This window comes from Eptatretus burgeri, chromosome 22 (assembly GCF_056783735.1).
Source record: "Eptatretus burgeri isolate ZD-2024b chromosome 22, Ebu_testis_v1, whole genome shotgun sequence".
Lineage (NCBI taxonomy): Eukaryota > Metazoa > Chordata > Myxini > Myxiniformes > Myxinidae > Eptatretus > Eptatretus burgeri.
Window position 1 is genome coordinate 1,992,540 of NC_140982.1, and position 22,494 is coordinate 2,015,033.

The following is a 22,494-nucleotide window of genomic DNA, read 5'->3' on the forward strand; positions in this document are numbered from 1 at the left end:
CAATCGAGCCGTTTTATTGGCCCTCCGCCGTCGCCTTCCGCCAATCGTGATCACGGGGCGGAGCCATCCGCAGCACTGTCCTGTGACGTCATGGCAAGCCTCCAGGGAATATTAACAGGGTTTACGCAGACACACTTTCCCTATCCCGTCTCCCTATCTAATTACGTGACAATTATCATTTCCCCCTTGAAGAAATGGACATTTACTGGACAACTTATCACCACTGAATTGCTACTTATTACATCGAGATCCTGGTACACTCGAACAGCATGGCATACCTAATTAAACATCCAAATTACCCTTTGAATGCATACCCCCCCTCAGACGTAACAATACTTACTGGACCTTGAAGCATTCAAATAAATGAAGACAATGAGCAGTATGGTCGTGATGGTCAGAAGAACCATCAAAACCAACTCGAGAGTACTGTTCCCCCGAGAGCGACGCTGCACTCCATTCACCATGACTCGCGTGTTCGTGGAAGGGGAAATCCCTCTGGCAGGAAATCGAAAACAGGGTCCGTTTGACACTCAAACCTGAAACGAGAATATGACGCCAATGCGTTGATGGATATGCCTCCGACAACATGGGACATTGACCCATTGTTACATTTGATCTCAGAGAGAGAGACAGAGAGAAAAAAACAGCAGATACTTCCAACTTGAGTCGTGATCTACAAAATGATTTTCATGTGTTGCAAAAAACAGTTGCTTTACGAAAAGAGAGGAATGAGAGCCATTCCTTGCCAACATTATTGGCTTCTCCCAACCCAACATGTGGTCCACAAACACATTCCCATTGGTCATCTTTATGACTTATGGATCCCACATTGGCGTTAAAGCCACCTCATAAAACATATGACTCACTTGCTGGTGTAATGTTCAAAGCCTACTAGAGGTCATCAAATAAAGTATTCTTCACGACCCTGCTTGAAACAGGAGGTAGTGCGTAGTGGGATATCCCAAAGAGGAGATTATACAGGAGCTCATCCTGCCACCAACAAGTATAGCACTAATTAGTCTTGAACTACAGGCCTTCCAATGTTCTCTTCCTGATTTCCATGCTGCTATAGCTAGGTCATTGCGCACTATGGTAACGCCCGATCCTATCTGTACTGTTGCCGAATACCTGGTGTGGGCCTGCCAGCTGTCTGCACGATGCTTTCTCCAACCCGGTAGACAGCATTGCCAATTCAGTTGGCTCTTGTAGAGTGACAACCAACACCTGGTGTCTGTTCAGCACTCTGGTTGTTAGGTCCACCCAGTGATCTGCTTGAGTGGCCTCAATGCCCTGCAACAGTCTCTTCTGGTCAAAAAGTAAGTGATCGCATATTTCAGGAACCCAGGTACCATTTTGAAGATCTCCTCCTTACCGTTGTTCTATGTGAAAATAATTGCTCTTGGCAGCTTTGAGAATTCTCTGTGGAAGAACACAAAAAGGATGAGCCAAATGGTACCATCGTCTGACACGTCTGACATCTCCCCATTAGCTGGTCAGTACAAAGGATATTCTGTTATGTCTGATCGGCACAGTGAGGAGTGGTTGTACAGGGACACACACACACACACACACACACACACACACACACACACACACACACACACACACACACACATTACGAGACTTGACCAGACAAACAGCCACTTCGCTTGGGGGGATATGATGTGATGTAACTTCCCAGTGAACTTCCATGATGTTGCTCTTCTCTCCACACTCAGCAGGAGGAATTTCCTCATACATGTGGATATCAACCTGTGGGGTTTGTCCATGCTGTATGCTCTAAATGTTGAGTGTCACACAAGAAAGCAGCATATTCAAGACAAAAACTCTTTGGCATGACTCGGACAAGGTTGGAATTGAAACACAATCTTTCCAGACTCAGAGTGGAAGCTCCAACCATGACAACACTGAGTCTGGTTATGTTTTTTCATGAAGCCACAAAGTTTTCAACAGCATTGCAGAGGTCATTAGTGTACAAAAGGGGGTGCAAGATACTCCGTCGGGGCAACCGAGCCTCTATGCGGAGATGACATGAGCAGAATCAGGTTCAGAGCTATGTGCTGACTGCGTGAGTGGAGGAAGCAACAAGCCGGGTAATAAGGTGGCCTTTTATTGCCACAGTCAAAAAAGTTGTCAAAGTAGAACATGGTGGCAGACTGTGTTGAATGACCTTGGCCTCCCTTAATTGTTGAGAAAGAAGCAGCAGCAGCACATCCAAAGTCAATCGCTGAGATGGAATCCAAATTGATGGTGAAAGGTCCGGCAGTTTGAGAAAAGGAAAGACTCGATATCAGCTGTGATGGATTTTTTTTGTTGCACCAGTGGTAGCAATCTTGCAAGGGGAAGGAGGGGAGATGGGAGGGAGGGCAGATTATCATTATGAACAAAATGGCACAAAAGAAAGTCTTCTCTGTGAGCAGCGTTGCTTTATAAGTTGTAAATGCATTCGCTGTCGTGAAATGAAGTGGTTTCTTTGTGTAAACATGCTGGCTTTGCTCAATGTTGTCGTGTGTACTAGGTAAATGGTCGAGGTTACAGAAAGCTGAACTTTTGTCTCAATTGCAAGAGTTCATCGTTCAGCGATCCTTGCGATCGCATCACAGCGAGAAGGTCTTTTCGGCAATTGGGACAAATGTGGCACATAATTCATACGGGATAACGAATTGGACCCAAGGGACCGTGTCAAGGCCTGGGTCATGACTGCCATCCTACCAGCCCTGACAAAAACTAGTTCAGCGAAGAGAATAATTTTGCAAACACACTTCAGAACGGGGAAGTCTTTCCTGATTGTTGCTGTACCTTGAACCTTGAGTCCCTGGATTGGTATGTCATGTCATGTATGTCATGTCTTGAGTCCCTTGAGGTATGTCATGAACCTTGAGTAGAATTCATTTTCTGCTTTGTGTGCAAGTTGTGTTGCTCAAAGAAATGTGTATGATCACAGTCAGGATTTCATGATTAAAGAGGATTTTATTGTTGTTGCAGTACCCGGGTCATGACCCAATCTGCATTGCCTTGAATAAAATCCATTGATATCTCCACATGACCTACCTTTTTTATCCTTCATACATAAAAACACACAATGGTAAAAAGGAACAATTGTGCAGGAGGAGACCAACCGGTCGATTATTCCTACGCTGCACCAATCCCAGTATCATCACCGATCGACACTCAAGTAAACGAGTCTGGTGGTGGCTTCACAGTTAAGGTGGCTGGCTTAAGATCTTAGGATCTTGAGTTTGAGCCCCTGTTGTGCCGTTGAAATAACACTGGGTGGGTTGACTTAGCCTGTCAACCTTCTGAGGTTGGAAAAATGAGTACCAGCTGACTTGTGACAGGGCACTGCATCAGCAGTACAGCTGCTCTTCCACAAAAAGATGATGTTACCTGCAGCCTCAGGTTGCGTGTGAAGCAACAACTCATGCTTCCTACAAGTCCTGCAAATACCTCCATAATCCTCCATCCCCAATGCATCCAGGTACAGTACCTATGTAATGACCATCTAAAACTATCCACCCCTCCACTGCCACTACCTTCCCAGGGAGACCATTCCATGAATTAACTGCTCTCCAACTGAAAAGGTCCCAACTTCAAAACTGTCTGGACTCTCATCCTTTTTACCCTCAAGCTCCGGCCCCTGTTCCGAACACTGTCCACTTTGCTGAAGAACTCCACTTCACTCTGATGTCCACACCCTTCATGATCGAAAACATCTCCATTTGTGAATTTATTAATTTTCCTCTCTCTGGTTCTCTTGAACTTGAAAGGCCAATTTTATCTGTCCATACATTTTGGTTTTTGGGTAGTCGATCTCGTCGAAAAAAAAATGTTTTTTTGAGATTTATTCTACCCTTATGATCAGTATTTAAAATGACGATTTCAGTCAACACAATGGCGATTTCGATGAAACTTGGTTGGTAGGTTCATACCATGACCTAGTTGTGTGCAAATGAGAACCGTTGCTATGGACGCCACCGTTGCCCAGCAACAGGACTTTGACATTTTTGAAAAATCATAAAAAATTTATTTTTTCGAAAATCAAAAATCGGGCCACGAGCGACTGTGGGCTCGTGTACATTCAGCCATATTGTCAAAAATTTCCAGTCGGATCCTATGAAAACTGTCGGAGAAGATAGACTTTGAATGAACCCTGGTCGAAAACAATAAAAAAACGAAGTTCGTTATATCTCAGAGACTATGAGTCAGATATACATGAAACTGGTATGGTAGGTTCACGATATATCCCAGTTATGTGTGAGAAAGAACCGTTGCTATGGAACCCTCCGTTGCCTAGCAACGGCCGAAAAACCTCTAAATGTGGGGGTATTTTAACGAAAAAAACAATCTGCAGCATAAACCCTTTAAGCAAGAATCATGAATTTTCTTGTGCTTAATCCTCAGGTCATCCCCCATCGAACAGGCCCATCGCGTCAGGTTCTATTGGGTAGTCGACTACCCATGTCCGCCTACCGGCTTGTTATCTTGCCAAAACGAAGTTTTTGCAAGATATGCAAGTCAGCTTGTATGTTTTTTTTTGTCTGTAATCACGTATAAAAAAATTCTGCAGAGCAGTTATCATTGGAAATTTTTGTAACTTCGCATATCAGAGGCCTATAGAGGTCCCTTTCAGCGCACAAAATTTTGAAGGTCAAGGTCAAAGGTCAAGGTCACTTTGTCGCAAATCAGGGGTAGACGAAACCCTTATTTTTTGAGTAATTTTGATCGGATCGTCTCAAACTTCATGGGAATATAGTTCATGGTCTGGCACTCAGCTGATTTATTTTTGGTGGCGATTGGCCTTGACCTTCATTTGTTTTTTATCTTGCCAAAACGAAGTTTTTGCAAGATATGTAAGTCAGCTTGTATGTTTTTTTTTGTTGTTTGTTTGTTTGTCTGTAATCACGTATAAAAAATTCTGCAGAGCACAGTTATCATTGGAAATTTTTGTAACTTCGCATATCAGAGGCCTATAGAGGTCCCTTTCAGCGCACAAAATTTTGAAGGTCAAGGTCAAAGGTCAAGGTCACTTTGTCGCAAATCAGGGGAGTCGACAAAACCCTTATTTTTTGAGTAATTTTGATCGGATCGTCTTCAAACTTCATGGGAATATAGTTCATGGTCTGGCACTCAGCTGATTTTTGGTGGCGATTGTCCTTGACCTTCATGGTTAGCGCCTGAGGTCAAACATATTTGATCCCAAGGTCAAATTTTCAAGTTTTAGGAACCATAATCATGTAGAACCTCAAATTGAACACCTCGATGAGTGCTTTCTAGATATGTCAAGCTTGAGACATTATGACGTCATTTGGTGACGTTATGAGGCAAAAGCATATTTTTCATGGTGACTGTAGAACGATTCTCATCGGAATCTCTCGTGGGCAGATATTCCTCAAGGAGTCGCTCCTGGTGGATAACAGCTCTGTTCACCTCAGTGTGACCTTAAAGAAGCCAAGCAAGATAATGAGCGAACAGCAAAGAGGAGAGACAGAAGGGGGGGAGGGTATATATATATTTTATATATATATATATATATATATATATATATATATATATATATATATATATATATATAATATATATATATATATATTATATATATATATATATATATATATATAATATATATATATATAATATATATATATATATTATATATATATATATATATATATAAAATATACCCTCCCCCCCTTCTGTCTCTCCTTTGCTGTTCGCTCATTATCTTGCTTGGCAACTCCAACTGCAGCTAAACCACCCACTGTTACTTCCTTGCTTTTTTTACTTTCTGTCACCTTGCTCTTCCAGGAGCTTCAATCTTGGGTGCAAAAAAAAAATTTTGTTCTTACAAATAAACTTCTGTAATCAGAATAAATAAGTAATCACCATGTCGAGGAAAATATTCCAATTTGTCTCCAGTCAAGCATTGAATACACTCATCAGAGAAAAAAAAAACTGCATGCACAGTTTAAAGAAGGAAACACCTCGAGCATTTCAAAACCTTAAATAAAAAGCATCCAAAATGTCAGCCGATAAGATGACTTACATAACAACTATGTAAAACTCTTCAGGAATTATCGCAGAAGAGATATTTTTGCATACGTAGTCAGGGCTCGTGGAAGAGCTCGTACACTTAACAGATCAGGACATAACATGACACAAAGAGAACAGTGGAGACGCATCCAAAAGGGACAGTAGAGAGGGAGGGGGAAAACACCAAGAGCAGAGTCAAAGGCCAAGATAGAGGGAGACTTGGATAAGCAAGGAGTGTGGGGAGGAATGAGGGGCAGGAGAGGTTGCATAGGGTGGTGAAGATGAAGCATTGGGGTGGACACAATGGATACAGAAGGAAACTACAAAGTCCAAAGAGGGAAAACTGGAAATCCAAACTGGAAATTTGGATGGAGGGATTGTTTTTGGGTTGGAGTCGAGTTAACGAGGGTCGAAAAGATCATGGTTTTGGATTGGGGATGATCTGAGATGGTGGTGAACCAGTGTCTTGAAGACCTGGAAGGAAGATGTATCATGGTGTTGTATTTAATGTAAAAGTATACAGGTTTCTTTTCAAGTTACACTGATTTAAGAGTTCACTGAATCCTTGTTATAAGAGGACGATAAAGATTAAGATGGAGGGAGGAAGTTGAGAGAGATTTGAATGGCGTGGGATTGAGAGATGAAGATATGGAAGATAGAGGAGAATAGACAAGGCGGATCCGAGTGGCTGACCCCTAAATGTTGGGATTAAGGTACAAAAAAAACGAAGAAGGATAACCACTTAAATGAACAGCAATGCCAGGAAGTAGAACAAATGGCTGCAGAATAACCTGCTGCAGAATGAAAGATCAGCTCTTGTTCATCAAAACAATTCCAAACTAGAGGGGGAGCACTCGGTAGAGTGCAAAACCTCCGCCGCCAATACTGCTGGGTCACTTAAGTGAACCTGATATCCTATTCATTGTAGGTCAAAACGGATCAGACTCGACTGAACCACGATTGAATAAACTAAACGAGATCGACACGCATGTAGAAATGGCAAAAAAATAAAATCGAAATTTTTTTGAAAAAAAAGGTGCAAAATTTCTGGGGTTTTTTCTCGAACAAATTTTTTTTGGGGGGGGGGTTGGAAATCACTTAAAACATGTAGAAATGCAAAAGAAAATTCAAATATTTTTCAAATAAAATCGAAATTTTTTTGAAAAAAAGTTGCAAAATTTTCTTTTTTTTTTCTTACAAATTAATTTTTTCGTTGGAAATCACTTAAAACGTAGAAATGCAAAAACAAAAATTCAATTATATTTTTTCTAAATGGCCGCCATAGCGGCCATATTGGACTTTGGACCAAGTCCAAAATCTTATGGCATGATCCTTGGACCATACCTCATCCCCCCACCAAATTTCGTCGAAATCCGTCCAGGAGTTTTTCCGTAATAGTTAACAAACAAACAAACAAACAAACAGACAGGGGTGAAAACAGTAACCTCCATCCATCTTCGATGGCGGAGGTTAATTATAAAATTGACAACTGTTAAATTACATCGAGGTACCAACCTGTCAACAGCATGCAATGATGATAAGAAGGCATTCAATAACGTCCTACACCCATTGATCATACAATGTATCCATCGCATCCATCCATTGGGACCATTCTCTGTGCAGAGCGTTGGTGCTGCCTTTGCAGTCTCCTCGGCTATTCGACACAAACCTGGACAGGTCGCCTCTCCGACACAGGACACCAGCAAGCTGGCACTCATTTTCCCGACCTCGGAAGGATGACAGGCAGAGTCAACCCCACCTGGTATTAACTCAACAGCTGAGTGGGATTTTAACTCAGGACCCTCAGATCCAAAGCCCACCACTCTCACCCTTTCGCCAACACCAGGCATATGCAATGTATGGAAAGCACAATGAAACTATGGAGCTCAACCCTGATATTACATCACGCAAAACTTACTATATTCATATCCCACATGTTAAAAGATGTCTTCAAAAGACCGATCATCTTTCTTTGTTTTTCTACTTTGAGCTTTAGATCTGCAAAGTAAAATGATCAAGAAACAAGTAGGTGGATATCATGTAATCTCAAACAAAAGAGAATGCAAAGGAACAAACAACGTCACACACCTGCTGCACCTGGACGGTCGAAACTTTTCTGGGAATACATGAATAAATGAACACACCAACTAAAAATTACCCCTGTGTGGGGGTGACGGTCATCTCTATAATACCACAAGTTCTCAATGTTCAGTTCAGGTAACCACGAAACAGTCCAAACTAACCGTTTAGATTGAAATAGTCCACAGAGATACACTAGGATAATACTAATGACATAATTAATAAATATGTATTGTTCATTTAGTACCCGGATTAACACATCAGAATCACCAGTAAGTGCAATACGTGATTTTCCTGTCCGTCCACTCTCTGGGGACATTTCACTTCTGGTTCTAGAAAAAAAAACGAAAAAATAGACTTAGCTCTCGGAGATTATTATAATCCTGTAGATTATTCTTCACTGATTATAATGCAACTTTCAGAATGAAAATTGGTCAAGTATTTATAGAGATATTGAGGTTTGAAAAATCGTTAGAGCGAGCAAATTCATTATGAATTCCACAGAAGTTTCGTGACACTGCACAAAGTAACACGTCAGGTATGAAAAAACATTTTGTATGCCAGATTCATTAATTATTAATTATGGAATGTACTCATTGATATATTAATCAGAAAGCCCGAAGCATGTAGCATAATTTATCACTTATCCCCTCATCAGTGATCCGTGGCCTCGCCCCACAGCCTGCAGCCCTATGTCCGCCGGCGATTATGTTAGATATCGGCACGATCGAGAGGAGCCTGCGAATCATCCCTGCTGCTGCACTGAATTGATGCAATCGTTCAGCCAGAATATTCGTCGTCAAGATGTTGCGTGATTAAATCACCAATACAGTCACTCAAATTTAAACCGCCGACATACTTCTTAACAATCACCTTCGCCCCAGAAACCACAGTCAATCTGAACCACGCTGGCCACTGCTCAGACGCCATGACCGGACTACTGCGCAGTTCTACTACGCAGTTTGGTTAAAGATGACTCGGCATTTTGGCGCGCGCGCACGAAATTATATTTTGAAAATAAATGCCGACGTTTACATTTCGGGTTTTGAAACTTTTGCACCTTCGGCGGAAAATGTATCAATATAAAAGGCTAAAAATGTGTTTTATATTAATATTTCATTTCTCCTTCCTTCCTTCTTTGGGAATCGCATCGGCGTTTTTAGCCATCTTCCAGATCACGTGACGATCAAACGGGAAGGAAATTCAAAAATCTGTCCGGTCAGATACAAGATAATATTTTTTACAATCATAATCAATAAATAGTTGCCGAATATCTTGAATAATGGCAGACTAGATAGGTTTTGAAAATGGCGATTTTTATAACTTACGTGACCTCATGACCTCGTCCCTGACCTTGAACCCGGACAAAAGTGATATCGTTGTGCAACACTCATCGACCTCGACCCACATACTAAGTTTCATCAAGATCGGAAAGAAAAATTGTTGATGGACGGACGGACGGACATTTGGTCCGGCTTTATTAGGTCATCTCTGAAGAGATGACCTAACAAGGCCTCGACTTCAGGGAAGGAAACACAACAAACACACAAGGCCTCGACTTCAGGGAAGGAAACACAACAAACACACAAGGCCTCGACTTCAGAGAAGGAAACACAACAAACACACAAGGCCTCGACTTCAGGGAAGGAAACACAACAAACACACAAGGCCTCGACTTCAGGGAAGGAAACACAACAAACACACAAGGCCTCGACTTCAGGGAAGGAAACATAACAAACACACAAGGCCTCGACTTCAGGGAAGGAAACACAACAAACACACAAGGCCTCGACTTCAGGGAAGGAAACATAACAAACACACAAGGCCTCGACTTCAGGGAAGGAAACACAACAAACACACAAGGCTTCGACTTCAGGGAAGGAAACATAACAAACACACAAGGCCTCGACTTCAGGGAAGGAAACACAACAAACACACAAGGCCTCGACTTCAGGGAAGGAAACACAACAAACACACAAGGCCTCGACTTCAGGGAAGGAAACATAACAAACACACAAGGCCTCGACTTCAGGGAAGGAAACATAACAAACACACAAGGCCTCGACTTAAGGGAAGGAAACATAACAAACACACAAGGCCTCGACTTCAGGGAAGGAAACACAACAAACACACAAGGCCTCGACTTCAGGGAAGGAAACACAACAAACACACAAGGCCTCAACTTCAGGGAAGGAAACACAACAAACACACAAGGCCTCGACTTCAGGGAAGGAAACATAACAAACACACAAGGCCTCGACTTCAGGGAAGGAAACACAACAAACACACAAGGCCTCGACTTCAGGGAAGGAAACACAACAAACACACAAGGCCTCGACTTCAGGGAAGGAAACACAACAAACACACAAGGCCTCGACTTCAGGGAAGGAAACACAACAAACACACAAGGCCTCGACTTCAGGGAAGGAAACATAACAAACACACAAGGCCTCGACTTCAGGGAAGGAAACACAACAAACACACAAGGCCTCGACTTCAGGGAAGGAAACATAACAAACACACAAGGCCTCGACTTCAGGGAAGGAAACACAACAAACACACAAGGCCTCGACTTCAGGGAAGGAAACATAACAAACACACAAGGCCTCGACTTCAGGGAAGGAAACACAACAAACACACAAGGCCTCGACTTCAGGGAAGGAAACACAACAAACACACAAGGCCTCGACTTCAGGGAAGGAAACATAACAAACACACAAGGCCTCGACTTCAGGGAAGGAAACATAACAAACACACAAGGCCTCGACTTCAGGGAAGGAAACATAACAAACACACAAGGCCTCGACTTCAGGGAAGGAAACACAACAAACACACAAGGCCTCGACTTCAGGGAAGGAAACATAACAAACACACAAGGCCTCAACTTCAGGGAAGGAAACATAACAAACACACAAGGCCTCGACTTCAGGGAAGGAAACATAACAAACACACAAGGCCTCGACTTCAGGGAAGGAAACATAACAAACACACAAGGCCTCGACTTCAGGGAAGGAAACACAACAAACACACAAGGCCTCGACTTCAGGGAAGGAAACACAACAAACACACAAGGCCTCGACTTCAGGGAAGGAAACATAACAAACACACAAGGCCTCGACTTCAGGGAAGGAAACATAACAAACACACAAGGCCTCGACTTCAGGGAAGGAAACATAACAAACACACAAGGCCTCGACTTCAGGGAAGGAAAATATCAAATTAATGTTAAATAAAGAAAAGGAAAACGTTTTTTTTAAAGGGAAACGCTGATCACGGCACCGGATGTTTTAATTACCTTTTCAAATCATAAAAGAGAAATTTATCTTTCAAAACAGGAATATCTTAATCATGAATACCTTGTGACAAGCACCCAACCGGAAGTGACGTCGGTCCACGGAAACTTCCTTTAAAAATACACGTGATGCATTTACGGGAAAAATAACGATTTAAAAATACATTTCCCGCTGATTTATTTGGTTCCGATTGAAAGAGCGATGACGATCGGGTGAAGCCCGTGAGTGCAGTCTGCGCTGAGAGCGTTTGCTTCCGCTCGGCGTGATGACGTCATCATGACGACAACACGCACGGTGAAACATTTCTGTGCGTATCGAATGACGTCATTCGGATACCTCGGAATGACGGATCACTCAAAAAAGTTGTGGACGGATTCAGAGCGAAAGTTGTTGGACACGTTGGGTGTGTGACAAGCACACGTTGGGTGTGTGACAAGCACACGTTGGGTGTGTGACAAGGACACGTTGGGTGTGTGACAAGGACACGTTGGGTGTGTGACAAGGACACGTTGGGTGTGTGACAAGGAAGAAAGTGATTCGATTTTGGTGAAGATCCGAATCCGGATCTGATCTGATCCGAAAAAAATTAAATATGAGCATTATTTAATTTTTTTTTTTGAAGCGGTTGTTCACCATTGAGAGACTGGACCATGAAGGACAAATCGCACGCCATTTTAAACACCTATTGGACCCGAGATGTTCTCATGGATCTGGCATTGAGTGGTGGAGGTGTGCGCTCCACCGAGTGTCCTTCTAGTTTTGTCTGTTCCGTCCTGATCCGTTCAATGCACTCGCTCTTCCATTCAACCCAACCGATGGAGATGAAAATTGAGGACGAGGAAAAGTTCCTGGAAGACCCAAACCTCAGGAGAATGAGAAGGAAAACGTGTTGTGGAAGGTTTCAGGATGAACCTCGGTTCGAGTATCAACGTCAACTTTCTTTGTTCCAAATCACAATTATTTAAGGGATTGTTATTACCATAAAGCTGCAAGACCACGTCCTCCTCACGGCATCGAAGGTCAACTCATGTCAGGGATCACTGACTTTCTCCACTCCCGGATTCAGCCAATGGCCGCGAGTTGTGTCATTGCTGGAGGCGCGTTTGTGCCGCTGATGCAGTGCCCCCTGTTCCTAGTAAGATGGTACTCGTTTTGCTGTCCTCGGAAGGATGACAGGCTGAGTCACCCACCTGGTGTTATTTAACGGCGCAAGAGAGGCTCAAACCCAAGACCCTAAGAAATAAAGCGAACCACCTCAACCGTTAACCCGACACCAGGAATGACCATAAACTGATATTTACAGACAGACAGACAGAAAAGAGAGTCAGACAAACAGCTTAACCCCGATTTTTGGACAGTCGTCTGTCCTTGGTGCTGCGGTGAGGGTCTCGTAGTGGGTCTCGTGAGTGTCTGAGTTCAGTTAATTAATGGAAAGATTTCTTTTTAACTCTCACTACAAACCCCAACACAACATGGGGTCAGTCATGGGCACAAAATATCCCCCCCCCCCTCCTTACATGAGGATGTGGTGGGTAGATGATGTGATTTACCCCTTGCGCACGTGGTATACTGACCCCTGCTCGAGGGAAGGGGTATTCGTAGCCATACCAGCCATGTGGAATGATCACAATCATCATACATTGGCCTGTTGGGTGGTTATCTATGGTCATGCCCCGTGAAGATATCCCCACGAAAAGGGGAATCGATCAATGTGAAGGCACAAAACTAAAGGTACAAAAGGATTCTTTAGTTTTGTCCATCAATGGACGTAACGGTCGAGGTGGAGAATAACAAGTATCAACACAAACGTAATCACGACCAAACGTCTGTGGACCGCAACTTCCAGATCAACGATCCTGTCCACGTGTTGAACTCCGGATGTGGAACCAAGTGGTGATCCGGCATCGTTATCGATAACATCGGTGAAATGATGTTCCTTGTGAAGTTGTGTGATGGTAGACGCACGCGTAAACAAGATGACCAACTCAGGTTACGTGATGGGGAGCCAAACATTGAACCGGCTCAAGTGCCTTTGTCACCCACTACTGTATCAGCACCACCTGCGTTTGAACCTCAGGTGTTTCCTCATGCAAGCTTTTCACCCACCAATGTACCTGAACTCCATCCCGACCCTGTACCCCTTATTGAGGAACCCACAGCAGTCGTAAGCAAGGACAGCCCTCCACCAGCCCTCAGATCAGCTCGTGTCTGTAAACCTCCTCAGCATCTTCATTTGTAAAATAAATAAATAAAAGGGCGGGGGTGAGGAGATGAGGTGGTTAAGGAGAGTCATGTGACCCACCCGTGTTCCGATGATGTGCTGCGTTGTCCCCGTGCCTGGATTAAACCTGTTGTTCCCACTTCAGAGTCTTCGTCCCTGTTTATTGAGTACAAGACACCACTCACACAGGGTGACGAGACAAATGGAGAGAAAAAACGGGACGTGACGCACCTGAGGGCACGAGCTTTCTTGCTCACGCTTGACCTGAGACCAAAGCCTCCACCTGGGCCTTTCGATAAACAAACACAAAGGTAAATCGATAAACAGGAGAAACACCAACAAAGCATGAGCGCCTTCCTCTTCTTCCTCCCATTGGCACCACCACACCCATCCTGAGGCCATAGTTCTATACCACATCAACAGCTGCTCACACGAGGCTCCCCACGCGACCATTGAGCAACTTCCTCGGCTCCTGCTGACTCGAGTTGGTCATCTTGATCTTCATTCTCATCCTCGGTCGGCGGGAAATCCAAGGAGGGCATCGGTTGTCGCCTGCAAACCGAACACAAAATCATTGGGTCACGTGATGAGGACAACAAACAACAACAACAACAACAACACAAATGAAACATGACAAAAACTCCAGCGCTTGTTCATTTCCCAAAAGGTTTTTGCTCGACTCTACCTGAGCATAATTATTTAATTCTCGTCTCTTCCGCCTGTGAAACCGCCTTTCCGAGTCCGCTGTCTTGAGGTCTTCCCTGCGGGGTTTTGGGTCAGCCGGGCTTGCCACCACCTCGTGATCTCCCCCAATTACAAGACCGACCTTCACTACACCTGTTGACTGCTGACACCGTGTTCCCACCCACGTCCTGCTGATCCCCTCCTCGTGTCTGGTGTCTCCGTACATTGTTGTCCGGGTGTTTTCCCTCTTTCCCCATTTTCATTGTTCATCCATCGCCCTTCCCTATTCTCCTGTCTTCTTCATCTTCACTTTTTTTCACCAGTCGAGCACAATAAAGACTGAAACGATGACAATGATTCCAATTTCTCATGCGAGGAAGTGACATTGTCTCTCGGCATTTAGGATTTGTTTAATTCACCGTGTGAGGTCTGAGGAGGCGGACGTTATCCAAGTAATATGTGCTGTAATCAAATGGTCATGTGACGTAGGGTGAAGTTTAAACTTCCTCCGTTGAACGGTTTTCGACATGCGCTCTTCACATTCGAACTGCCGCTTCATAACTGCCGGCAGAGATGACCGGTTACCAAGACGTCCGGCTTTGATGCGACACCTGATCCATTACATCCTCTTTATTCAATAAAATTCAGGATGGGATTTAAAAAAAAAATCAAAATAAAAATCAAATGGAAGACCAAATCGGAACAGTCCTGCATTGGAGGAATCAGAAGGAACCAAACAAGGAAAAAAAACAAAGAAGTGATCAGGAGGAACCTGGATAGGATTCTCATTACAGCTGCTGCTCCTCGACCCTCAAACCCGTCCAGGAACAGCCAAGGGAACCTTATTCAAAAAATAAATAAATAAATAAAAACCCAGATTAAAAAAAATAAATAATTCTGACTGCCAGACCTTGTATCCGATCAAGTTGAAATTTAATACGTGTATTCCCCTTCACGACTGGATCATAATTGTGAAGTTTCACTTCGATCGATGAAGCGGTTCAAGAGAAATAATTTCTTTAAAGATTTTCCTCTCAATCCAATATGGCTGTCAGACCACGTGACCGACCAATTATTCGTGAATACCCTGGTATCACCAAGGCTTGAGGAACATTTGTGTGAAGTTTCTCCTCGATCTATTCATCCGTTTCAGAGATTAATATTTTTGAAGGTTTTTTTTTTTAAAGCAATATGGCTACCGAACCACGTGGCCGATAACGTCATCAATTTTTTTTTTCTGTGGACCAGTTTATCCGAAGATGACTCTCAAAGATGTTCATACTTCTCGGATGTAGAGTTCTACGTATGCAATGATGCAAACGCAGAACGCGATGCACACATCATAACGAACACACTTATGACATCATAAAAAAATCACCTTATTTCCCATGGGGAGTACTTGACATGTGCCAAGTTTAAATGTTTTCCTCCGAGCAGTTTCAGAGATGCAGAGATCCAACGTTTCTTCTTTTTTTCAACATGGCTGCCACATCACCATGACCTATGACCTCATAATTATAACTAAAACCTTCTACATGAGTTGTCGCTCCGATGGTGATAATTTTGTGTCAACCCGACAAGTGGTTGCGGAGAAAAGGGAATAACAATACGCAGACAGGTACGTACATTCTACGTGCATTCTACGTACGCACGCACGGGACCCACTTTTTGCTGCAAGGGTGCGGGGATAATTATAAAGCTTCTTGCTCCCTCCAAATCAATTGTGGGATCAAGGTATCGCGAATTTGCTGGATTTGCCATGAGGAGCAGTGTCAGGCGACTCCTTTAACCACAACCAAATAGTCCATCCATGAGAGTGGTACGACCCTTGTTCGACTTGACTCGTATGACTCCTTCCACCACCGCACACCCCCCCTCCCCCCTCATTACTCACCAAAGTTCATTCAGAACATCTGATAATCCAGTCTGCAAAACATCGTTGGTGTCCACCTACCCTTCCAGCTTTCTTTGAACATCTTGAAGCTGCATGTCCAACCAATCAAAGTCCAGCTCAGAATCCCCCAGTTGTTGCTTGGTCATCTTCAAATTGAGGTTCACCTGCACAACGACAAACAGTCCCCACAACCCCAACCATTAACAATCAGCCTCAGGTGTCATGGAGAGCCACGAACAATCAAATGTGGAGAAACATATGGTATTCCTAAACCAAGGTGTGTCGTTTCTCAAGAGTGAAACCTTCGACCGGAGTGAGATGGCGTCCTTCCTGTACTGTGCTCCACAATATTGAGATACTCAAGAACGACATTGTTATAACTAGCAGGTATCCACAGAAATTCCGCGTTATGCAAATGGTAACTCGCAATATTATGCAAAGAATAGTTACTTCATTAAATCAACCCCCATTCCAACCCCAACACCTCAACCAGAAGACCTTGATAGGAAGCGATGGCGGATTCCGTAACCTTGCTGATGATTGGGAGAAGGCTGATTGGTTATGGAGTTGCAGGGATCTGTTTTCGCACCTTTTTTATGCAGGGCAGTAATGTTTGCTGATTTCCAAGCAGATGGAAGATGACCTTGAGCAAATGAGAGGGTGAATAGAGTGGTTGAAAAGGTTGAGCGAGAAGGAGAAGGAAAGGAAGACAAATTTACCTGTGTATAGAGGGCATCACCTCGTGCACACACCTGCTGTTCACACTACAAACAAACCCCACCACTGGAGGCCCGTCCATCCAGCAATGAACCTGCTGTGAGTTTGTCCACAGGAGCCACAGGTGACACTGTGCTTACCTTTTCCTTCCGTTTGTCCGCCTCCTGACGTTCACTATCAATCTGTTTTGAAAGTTGCTCCACCTGCTTGGCGAGGCGGCGGTTCGTTGCTCGCAGCTTCACTCGTTCGCTGCGCATGGAAACATGGACACGATGCTTTGACTTTGTTATTATTCATCAAAATGTCATGAAAATTCATCCCTATTATTTATTATAATTCAAAACACCTGACGACCAATGGAAAACGTGGCGACAGGAACACTGGACTGTAACTGGTGGAGACTTATAATACCCTTCCCCACCTGGAGGCGGCGCGACACGATACACATTTACATGGAGAATTTGCATCACTCCTTCATCACCCGTGGACCCGCCGAGACCCGGCAGGTCCGCCACATTTACGTGTCTCCACACAGGTGAGGTTTCCAGGTTTGTTTTAACGTCGCATTCACGTGCCCAACGTACCAATCATCGGCTTTCAATCGGAGCTCGAGATTGTCGGCCAGTCCTTGCAGCTGGGCGAGGGCAACCTCAAACTTGGGTCTCCGAAAGTCCTCGATCCCCGCCACCAGTACGCGCATCTTCTTGATCTGTCGGTCCGTATCGGCGGAGGGAGGAAAAATGAAACAACACGTCGGAAGATTGGCTGATGCACAATCAAAAAAAACCCCACTCGGTATCAAATGAGTATTTTTAATTTGTAGTGGTCATCCAAAATAGCACGTTCAAATCTCTACTCTTCTTCTTCATGCATTTATAGGCCACGTAGGGTTGTTTTGTGTCTCATTGTGTGAGTTTACGCTGCGCCCTCTACCGTCTCCTCAATATGAGCACACAGGTCCTCGTGCAGACATCTCTGTGACCGGAGCGTTGGACCTCATGAGGCAGGTCCTTTCAAAACAAACCTCGGGTTGGTTGTGCTTTTGCATTTCCCACTCTGCGGTTCTCGCTGTATTTGTGAATAAATAAATAAATATTTTTAATTACTTGGCAATTTTTATTTCTTTTGACAAGTCTGTTGATCACCTGGCAGTTCCGCCACATTTACGTGTCTCCACACAGGTGAGGTTTCCAGGTTTTTATGAGTAGTCAGGGTGACTGTTGAGGGATATATAGATAAACCATGGAAGGATATCGTGATGCGGTGATCCCTTGCCTTGTGTTGCATCATTCTCACAACGGCGTAAACAAATGCAGTCTCCTTCCCTGACACACTTAAGCTGACAGCACAATTGCAGACACCCTTAATAAATAAATAAATAAATAAAATCAGTGGTCTACCTCTCCCACTGTTCACCCAGTTGGAAGCTTTTAAAAGCGAAACAAGGTCACCAGAACTTGCATGGACGTACACCGCGATGAAGTTCCTCGCCAAAGTTCGTGGATAATTTCAGGACCTCTTGGGTTTCCCTGCAGTTGCTGCATAAATTTGGCGTCACGCTGACTGCTCCCTCAGGTGTCATCTTGTGGTCGCAAAAACAAAGGAACCAAGTTACAGGGTAATCATTGTGATATATGTGTTGATAGTCGGCATCTACTTCACTGGTGTGTGCAGCTGGCAGCACTCACCTGGCTCTCAAGTCTCTCTTGGATCCGGTCCTGGTCCTGTTTTATCAGCGATTCACGCAGCTTGTGCTGATCAAGTTCTACTATTCGATCATCCATGTCAGCAGCGTGGTCTGTACTTCCTCGGCCACTGATCTAACACACACACACACACACACACACACACACACACACACACACACACACACACACACACACACACACACACACACACACACACACACACACACACCATATCTGTCAATCCAGGTATTCCGTGCAGACACAAGGTTCGTCGGCATTTCCATAACAGACATCTTGTTCATCACTGTTGATCATTGCAGTGAAACTTGTTCCCTCCACCACCCGAAGGGAGATGGACGTCATGTTTTCATCCCCGTCTGTCTGTCTGTCTGTCTGTCTGTTTGGCTGTCTGTCTGTCTGTGGACGGATTCAGATGAAACTCGGTGGACACGTTGTGTGTGTGACAAGGACGAATTGATTCGATTTTGGTGAAGATCCAAATCCGGATCTGGAAAAGCGATTTATTTAATTTCTCTCAGTGATTCTTCACCCATTGAGAGATTTCCTCCTGTGTCACGTGACATTTCAAACCTGTAATGTTCTCGTCATGTTCTCGTGGATCAGGCATTGCGTGGAGGAGGTACGTGCTCCACCGAGCGCCCTTCTCGTTTCTCACATGTTTTTTTGTTGAATCCATTAAAAAGTTGTTGATGTCTATTTTTATTTATTTATTTGCTCGTTCGTCGTACAATTTCAGTTCAATGTTCTCAAATATTGAAAGTTTCATAAAATAGAATTTTTTTTTCAATCAATTTGAAAATTTTGTATTTTTTTTTTTGACAAAATGTCGGTCGGGAATCGGTGGACTCGGACTCTCCAAAATCGGTATCGGCATCGGACCCAAAAATCTGGCATTGGTACCAAAAGGGCTCTCAAAGCAATGATACCAAAAACTATAAGGACACTCGGTGGAGCGCACACCTCCGCCACACAATGCCTGATCCACGAGAACATAACGAGCCCATGACATGTTTGAAATGTCACGGTGTCCATCGTTTTTGGGCCGATCTCTCAACGGTGAAGAATCACTTAGAGAAATTAAATAATTCTCTTATCCAGATCCAGATTCGGATTTTCACCAAAAATGAATCAATTCGTCCTTGTGACACACCCAACCCGTCCACCACGTTTCATCCGAATCCGTTCACGACTTTTTCAGATATCCTGGACACACAGACAGACAAACAGACAGACAGACAGAAAGGGGATGAAAACATCATCTGCTTCACCTTCGGTGGTGGAGGTAACAACAATGGCTCATCATGGTCCTCCTACTTATACGTTGCAATTGGTCGCCGTCTTTGACAACAACACAAATTTTCATTACGGACCCGAGGAATCAAAAATTAGACCACACGTCCTGAAGCTCACCTGGATCAGGAGCAACAGTCACTCAACCTCCGCCCCCTCCTACAACCCCGAAGACCCTTATTTTTAGCAGCGTCTCGCATAGCGAAGGCTGCTCTAAAATAGCTCAGTGTTGTTGTTGTTGTTGTTGTTCTTCTTCTTCTTCTTCTTCTTCTTCTTCTTCTTCTTCTTCTTCTTCTGACAAAATCTTTATATTCGGACTCGTCTCTTTTATATTCACGATCCGGATCTCCTTAAATACTAAACACCTGTACACATCCTCACATTGACGGTGCCTTTTGAGAGCGTCGATCATGAACTTTTAAATATATTCGGACATTTGCTTTAAAGTTTCGAAAAGTTCACGTGACTATTTAAAGATTATTCCATTTAACATATTGAAATTTCGTAAAGACATTATTTATTTGGGAAATACACTATATTTCTTAAATACATAAACACACGATGACGGGTCTCGCTATTGGCTTGATCAAGGCACGTGACGAAATATCGGAAGTTGTTGTTGTTGTTTTTTGTTTTGTAGCCGACAAAACCTTTTGGACGCTGCTCTTGGACACATTTGTGCTTGTTTTTTTAATGCTGATGAAGGTTGTTGTCCAGTTTCATCGAAATAGTGTGTGTAGTTTCAGAGAAGAGAGAAAATACCTATTTTGTGGGGTCAAACCCCCCCTGTAGACCCCCTTAATGAGCACAGATTTTGATACACTTTGGTACATGATGGGTGATGATGGTTGTGGTCATTTTGAGATGTTTTCTAGTTAAAGAGTTGTCTTGTGCGAAAGGAATCATCACTCACTGCCTGTCCCTCATCATGTCTCCACCACGCCACCCCTCTCCTCACTCATCCACATCACCCCCACCCTCCCCCATTTCTCCACTCCCACTCTTCACAGAGTTCCTCTCCTTCCTTCAACTCCCCCTCCCTCCTCAAACATCTCCCCCACCATGGGATACTCCTCTCACCTCCACCCCACTCCCGATACTCCTTTATATTACCCACTTATCCCCCGACTGGCGATGCTCCTTTCAACCTCCCCTCCCCCCCCTTCCACGTTCCAATCGACCTCACCCCCCGCACAACGACCTTTAACCCCGACATGTCGGCACGACCTCACCCCCCGCACAACGACGTTTAACCCCGACATGTCGGCACGACCTCACCCCCCGCACAACGACCTTTAACCCCGACATGTCGGCACGACCTCACCCCCCGCACAACGACCTTTAACCCCGACATGTCGGCACGACCTCACCCCCCGCACAACGACCTTTAACCCCGACATGTCGGCACGACCTCACCCCCCGCACAATGATAACCCGGGTTCACCATATGCCGCGCTTTCTTCCACGTGACCTCCTCGGACATCGCGCACTCCGAACCAAGAGGGACTGGACGTGTCGCGCACGTTACTCTCGTTCAACGTCTTTCTTCGATTCAAAAACCGCGCTTCTTCTTCTTCTTTTTCATCTTCTTCTTCTTCTCTATGTTGTTGTTGTTGTTGTCGTTGTTTTTTGTCCGTTCGGTTCTCGGAGGGAGGTTTAAACACACAAACAATTTTGTGAACCTCACGTTTTGTGGTATTAAATGTGAATAAAATTGTTTTATTGTTAAATACGTGAAGCTTGCGGATGGGCGTGGCCTTGGTGACGTCACGCGTTCGAAACTTTCCGAATGAAGGTCCAAGTGGTGCTGGAATCGAACCCAGACTCAGCACCCACCCCACGTGTTTTTACCTTCGTGGTGCTGGAATCGAACCCAGACTCAGCACCCACCCCACGTGTTTTTACCTTCGTGGTGCTGGAATCGAACCCAGACTCAGCACCCACCCCACGTGTTTTTACCTTCGTGGTGCTGGAATCGAACCCAGACTCAGCACCCACCCCACGTGTTTATACCTTCGTGGTGCTGGAATCGAATCCAGACTCAGCACCCACCCCACGTGTTTATACCTTCGTGGTGCTGGAATCGAACCCAGACTCAGCACCCACCCCACGTGTTTTTACCTTCGTGGTGCTGGAATCGAACCCAGACTCAGCACCCACCCCACGTGTTTTTACCTTCGTGGTGCTGGAATCGAACCCAGACTCAGCACCCACCCCACGTGTTTATACCTTCGTGGTGCTGGAATCGAACCCAGACTCAGCACCCACCCCACGTGTTTTTACCTTCGTGGTGCTGGAATCGAACCCAGACTCAGCACCCACCCCACGTGTTTTTACCTTCGTGGTGCTGGAATCGAACCCAGACTCAGCACCCACCCCACGTGTTTATACCTTCGTGGTGCTGGAATCGAATCCAGACTCAGCACCCACCCCACGTGTTTATACCTTCGTGGTGCTGGAATCGAACCCAGACTCAGCACCCACCCCACGTGTTTTTACCTTCGTGGTGCTGGAATCGAACCCAGACTCAGCACCCACCCCACGTGTTTTTACCTTCGTGGTGCTGGAATCGAACCC

General features: G+C 44.5%; 1 protein-coding gene and 1 long non-coding RNA gene across 7 annotated transcripts; both read right to left on the reverse strand.

Moving 5' to 3' along the window:
• LOC147008066 (uncharacterized) lies at positions 1-11,784 on the reverse strand. 4 transcript variants are annotated; one of them, XR_015053690.1, is made up of 5 exons: positions 11,466-11,480; positions 8,380-8,441; positions 7,949-8,028; positions 1,129-2,332; positions 1-536 (listed from the first exon to the last, which is right to left on the reverse strand). It is a non-coding gene; the product is annotated as an uncharacterized LOC147008066 (long non-coding RNA). The 4 variants fall into 4 exon arrangements; XR_015053689.1 differs by lacking the exon at positions 11,466-11,480 and adding an exon at positions 9,438-10,442; XR_015053692.1 differs by lacking the exon at positions 8,380-8,441 and having other exon boundaries at positions 11,466-11,784.
• Positions 11,785-13,763: 1,979 nt separating this feature from the next.
• Positions 13,764-21,498, reverse strand: LOC147008067 (cingulin-like). Of its 3 annotated transcripts, none has more exons than XM_085865875.1 (7): positions 21,362-21,498; positions 18,607-18,738; positions 18,390-18,500; positions 17,503-17,627; positions 17,059-17,167; positions 16,262-16,365; positions 13,764-14,175 (listed from the first exon to the last, which is right to left on the reverse strand). In XM_085865875.1, the coding sequence occupies exons 1-7, from the start codon at positions 21,398-21,400 to the stop codon at positions 14,040-14,042; spliced, it is 756 nt and encodes a 251-aa protein (XP_085722001.1). In that variant the 5' UTR covers positions 21,401-21,498; the 3' UTR covers positions 13,764-14,039. The 3 variants fall into 3 exon arrangements, 2 of the variants coding, with proteins under 2 accessions (XP_085722001.1, XP_085722002.1); XM_085865876.1 differs by having other exon boundaries at positions 18,607-18,733; positions 21,362-21,487; XR_015053695.1 differs by lacking the exon at positions 13,764-14,175 and adding an exon at positions 16,686-16,844.
• Between the last annotated feature and the right edge of the window lie 996 nt (positions 21,499-22,494).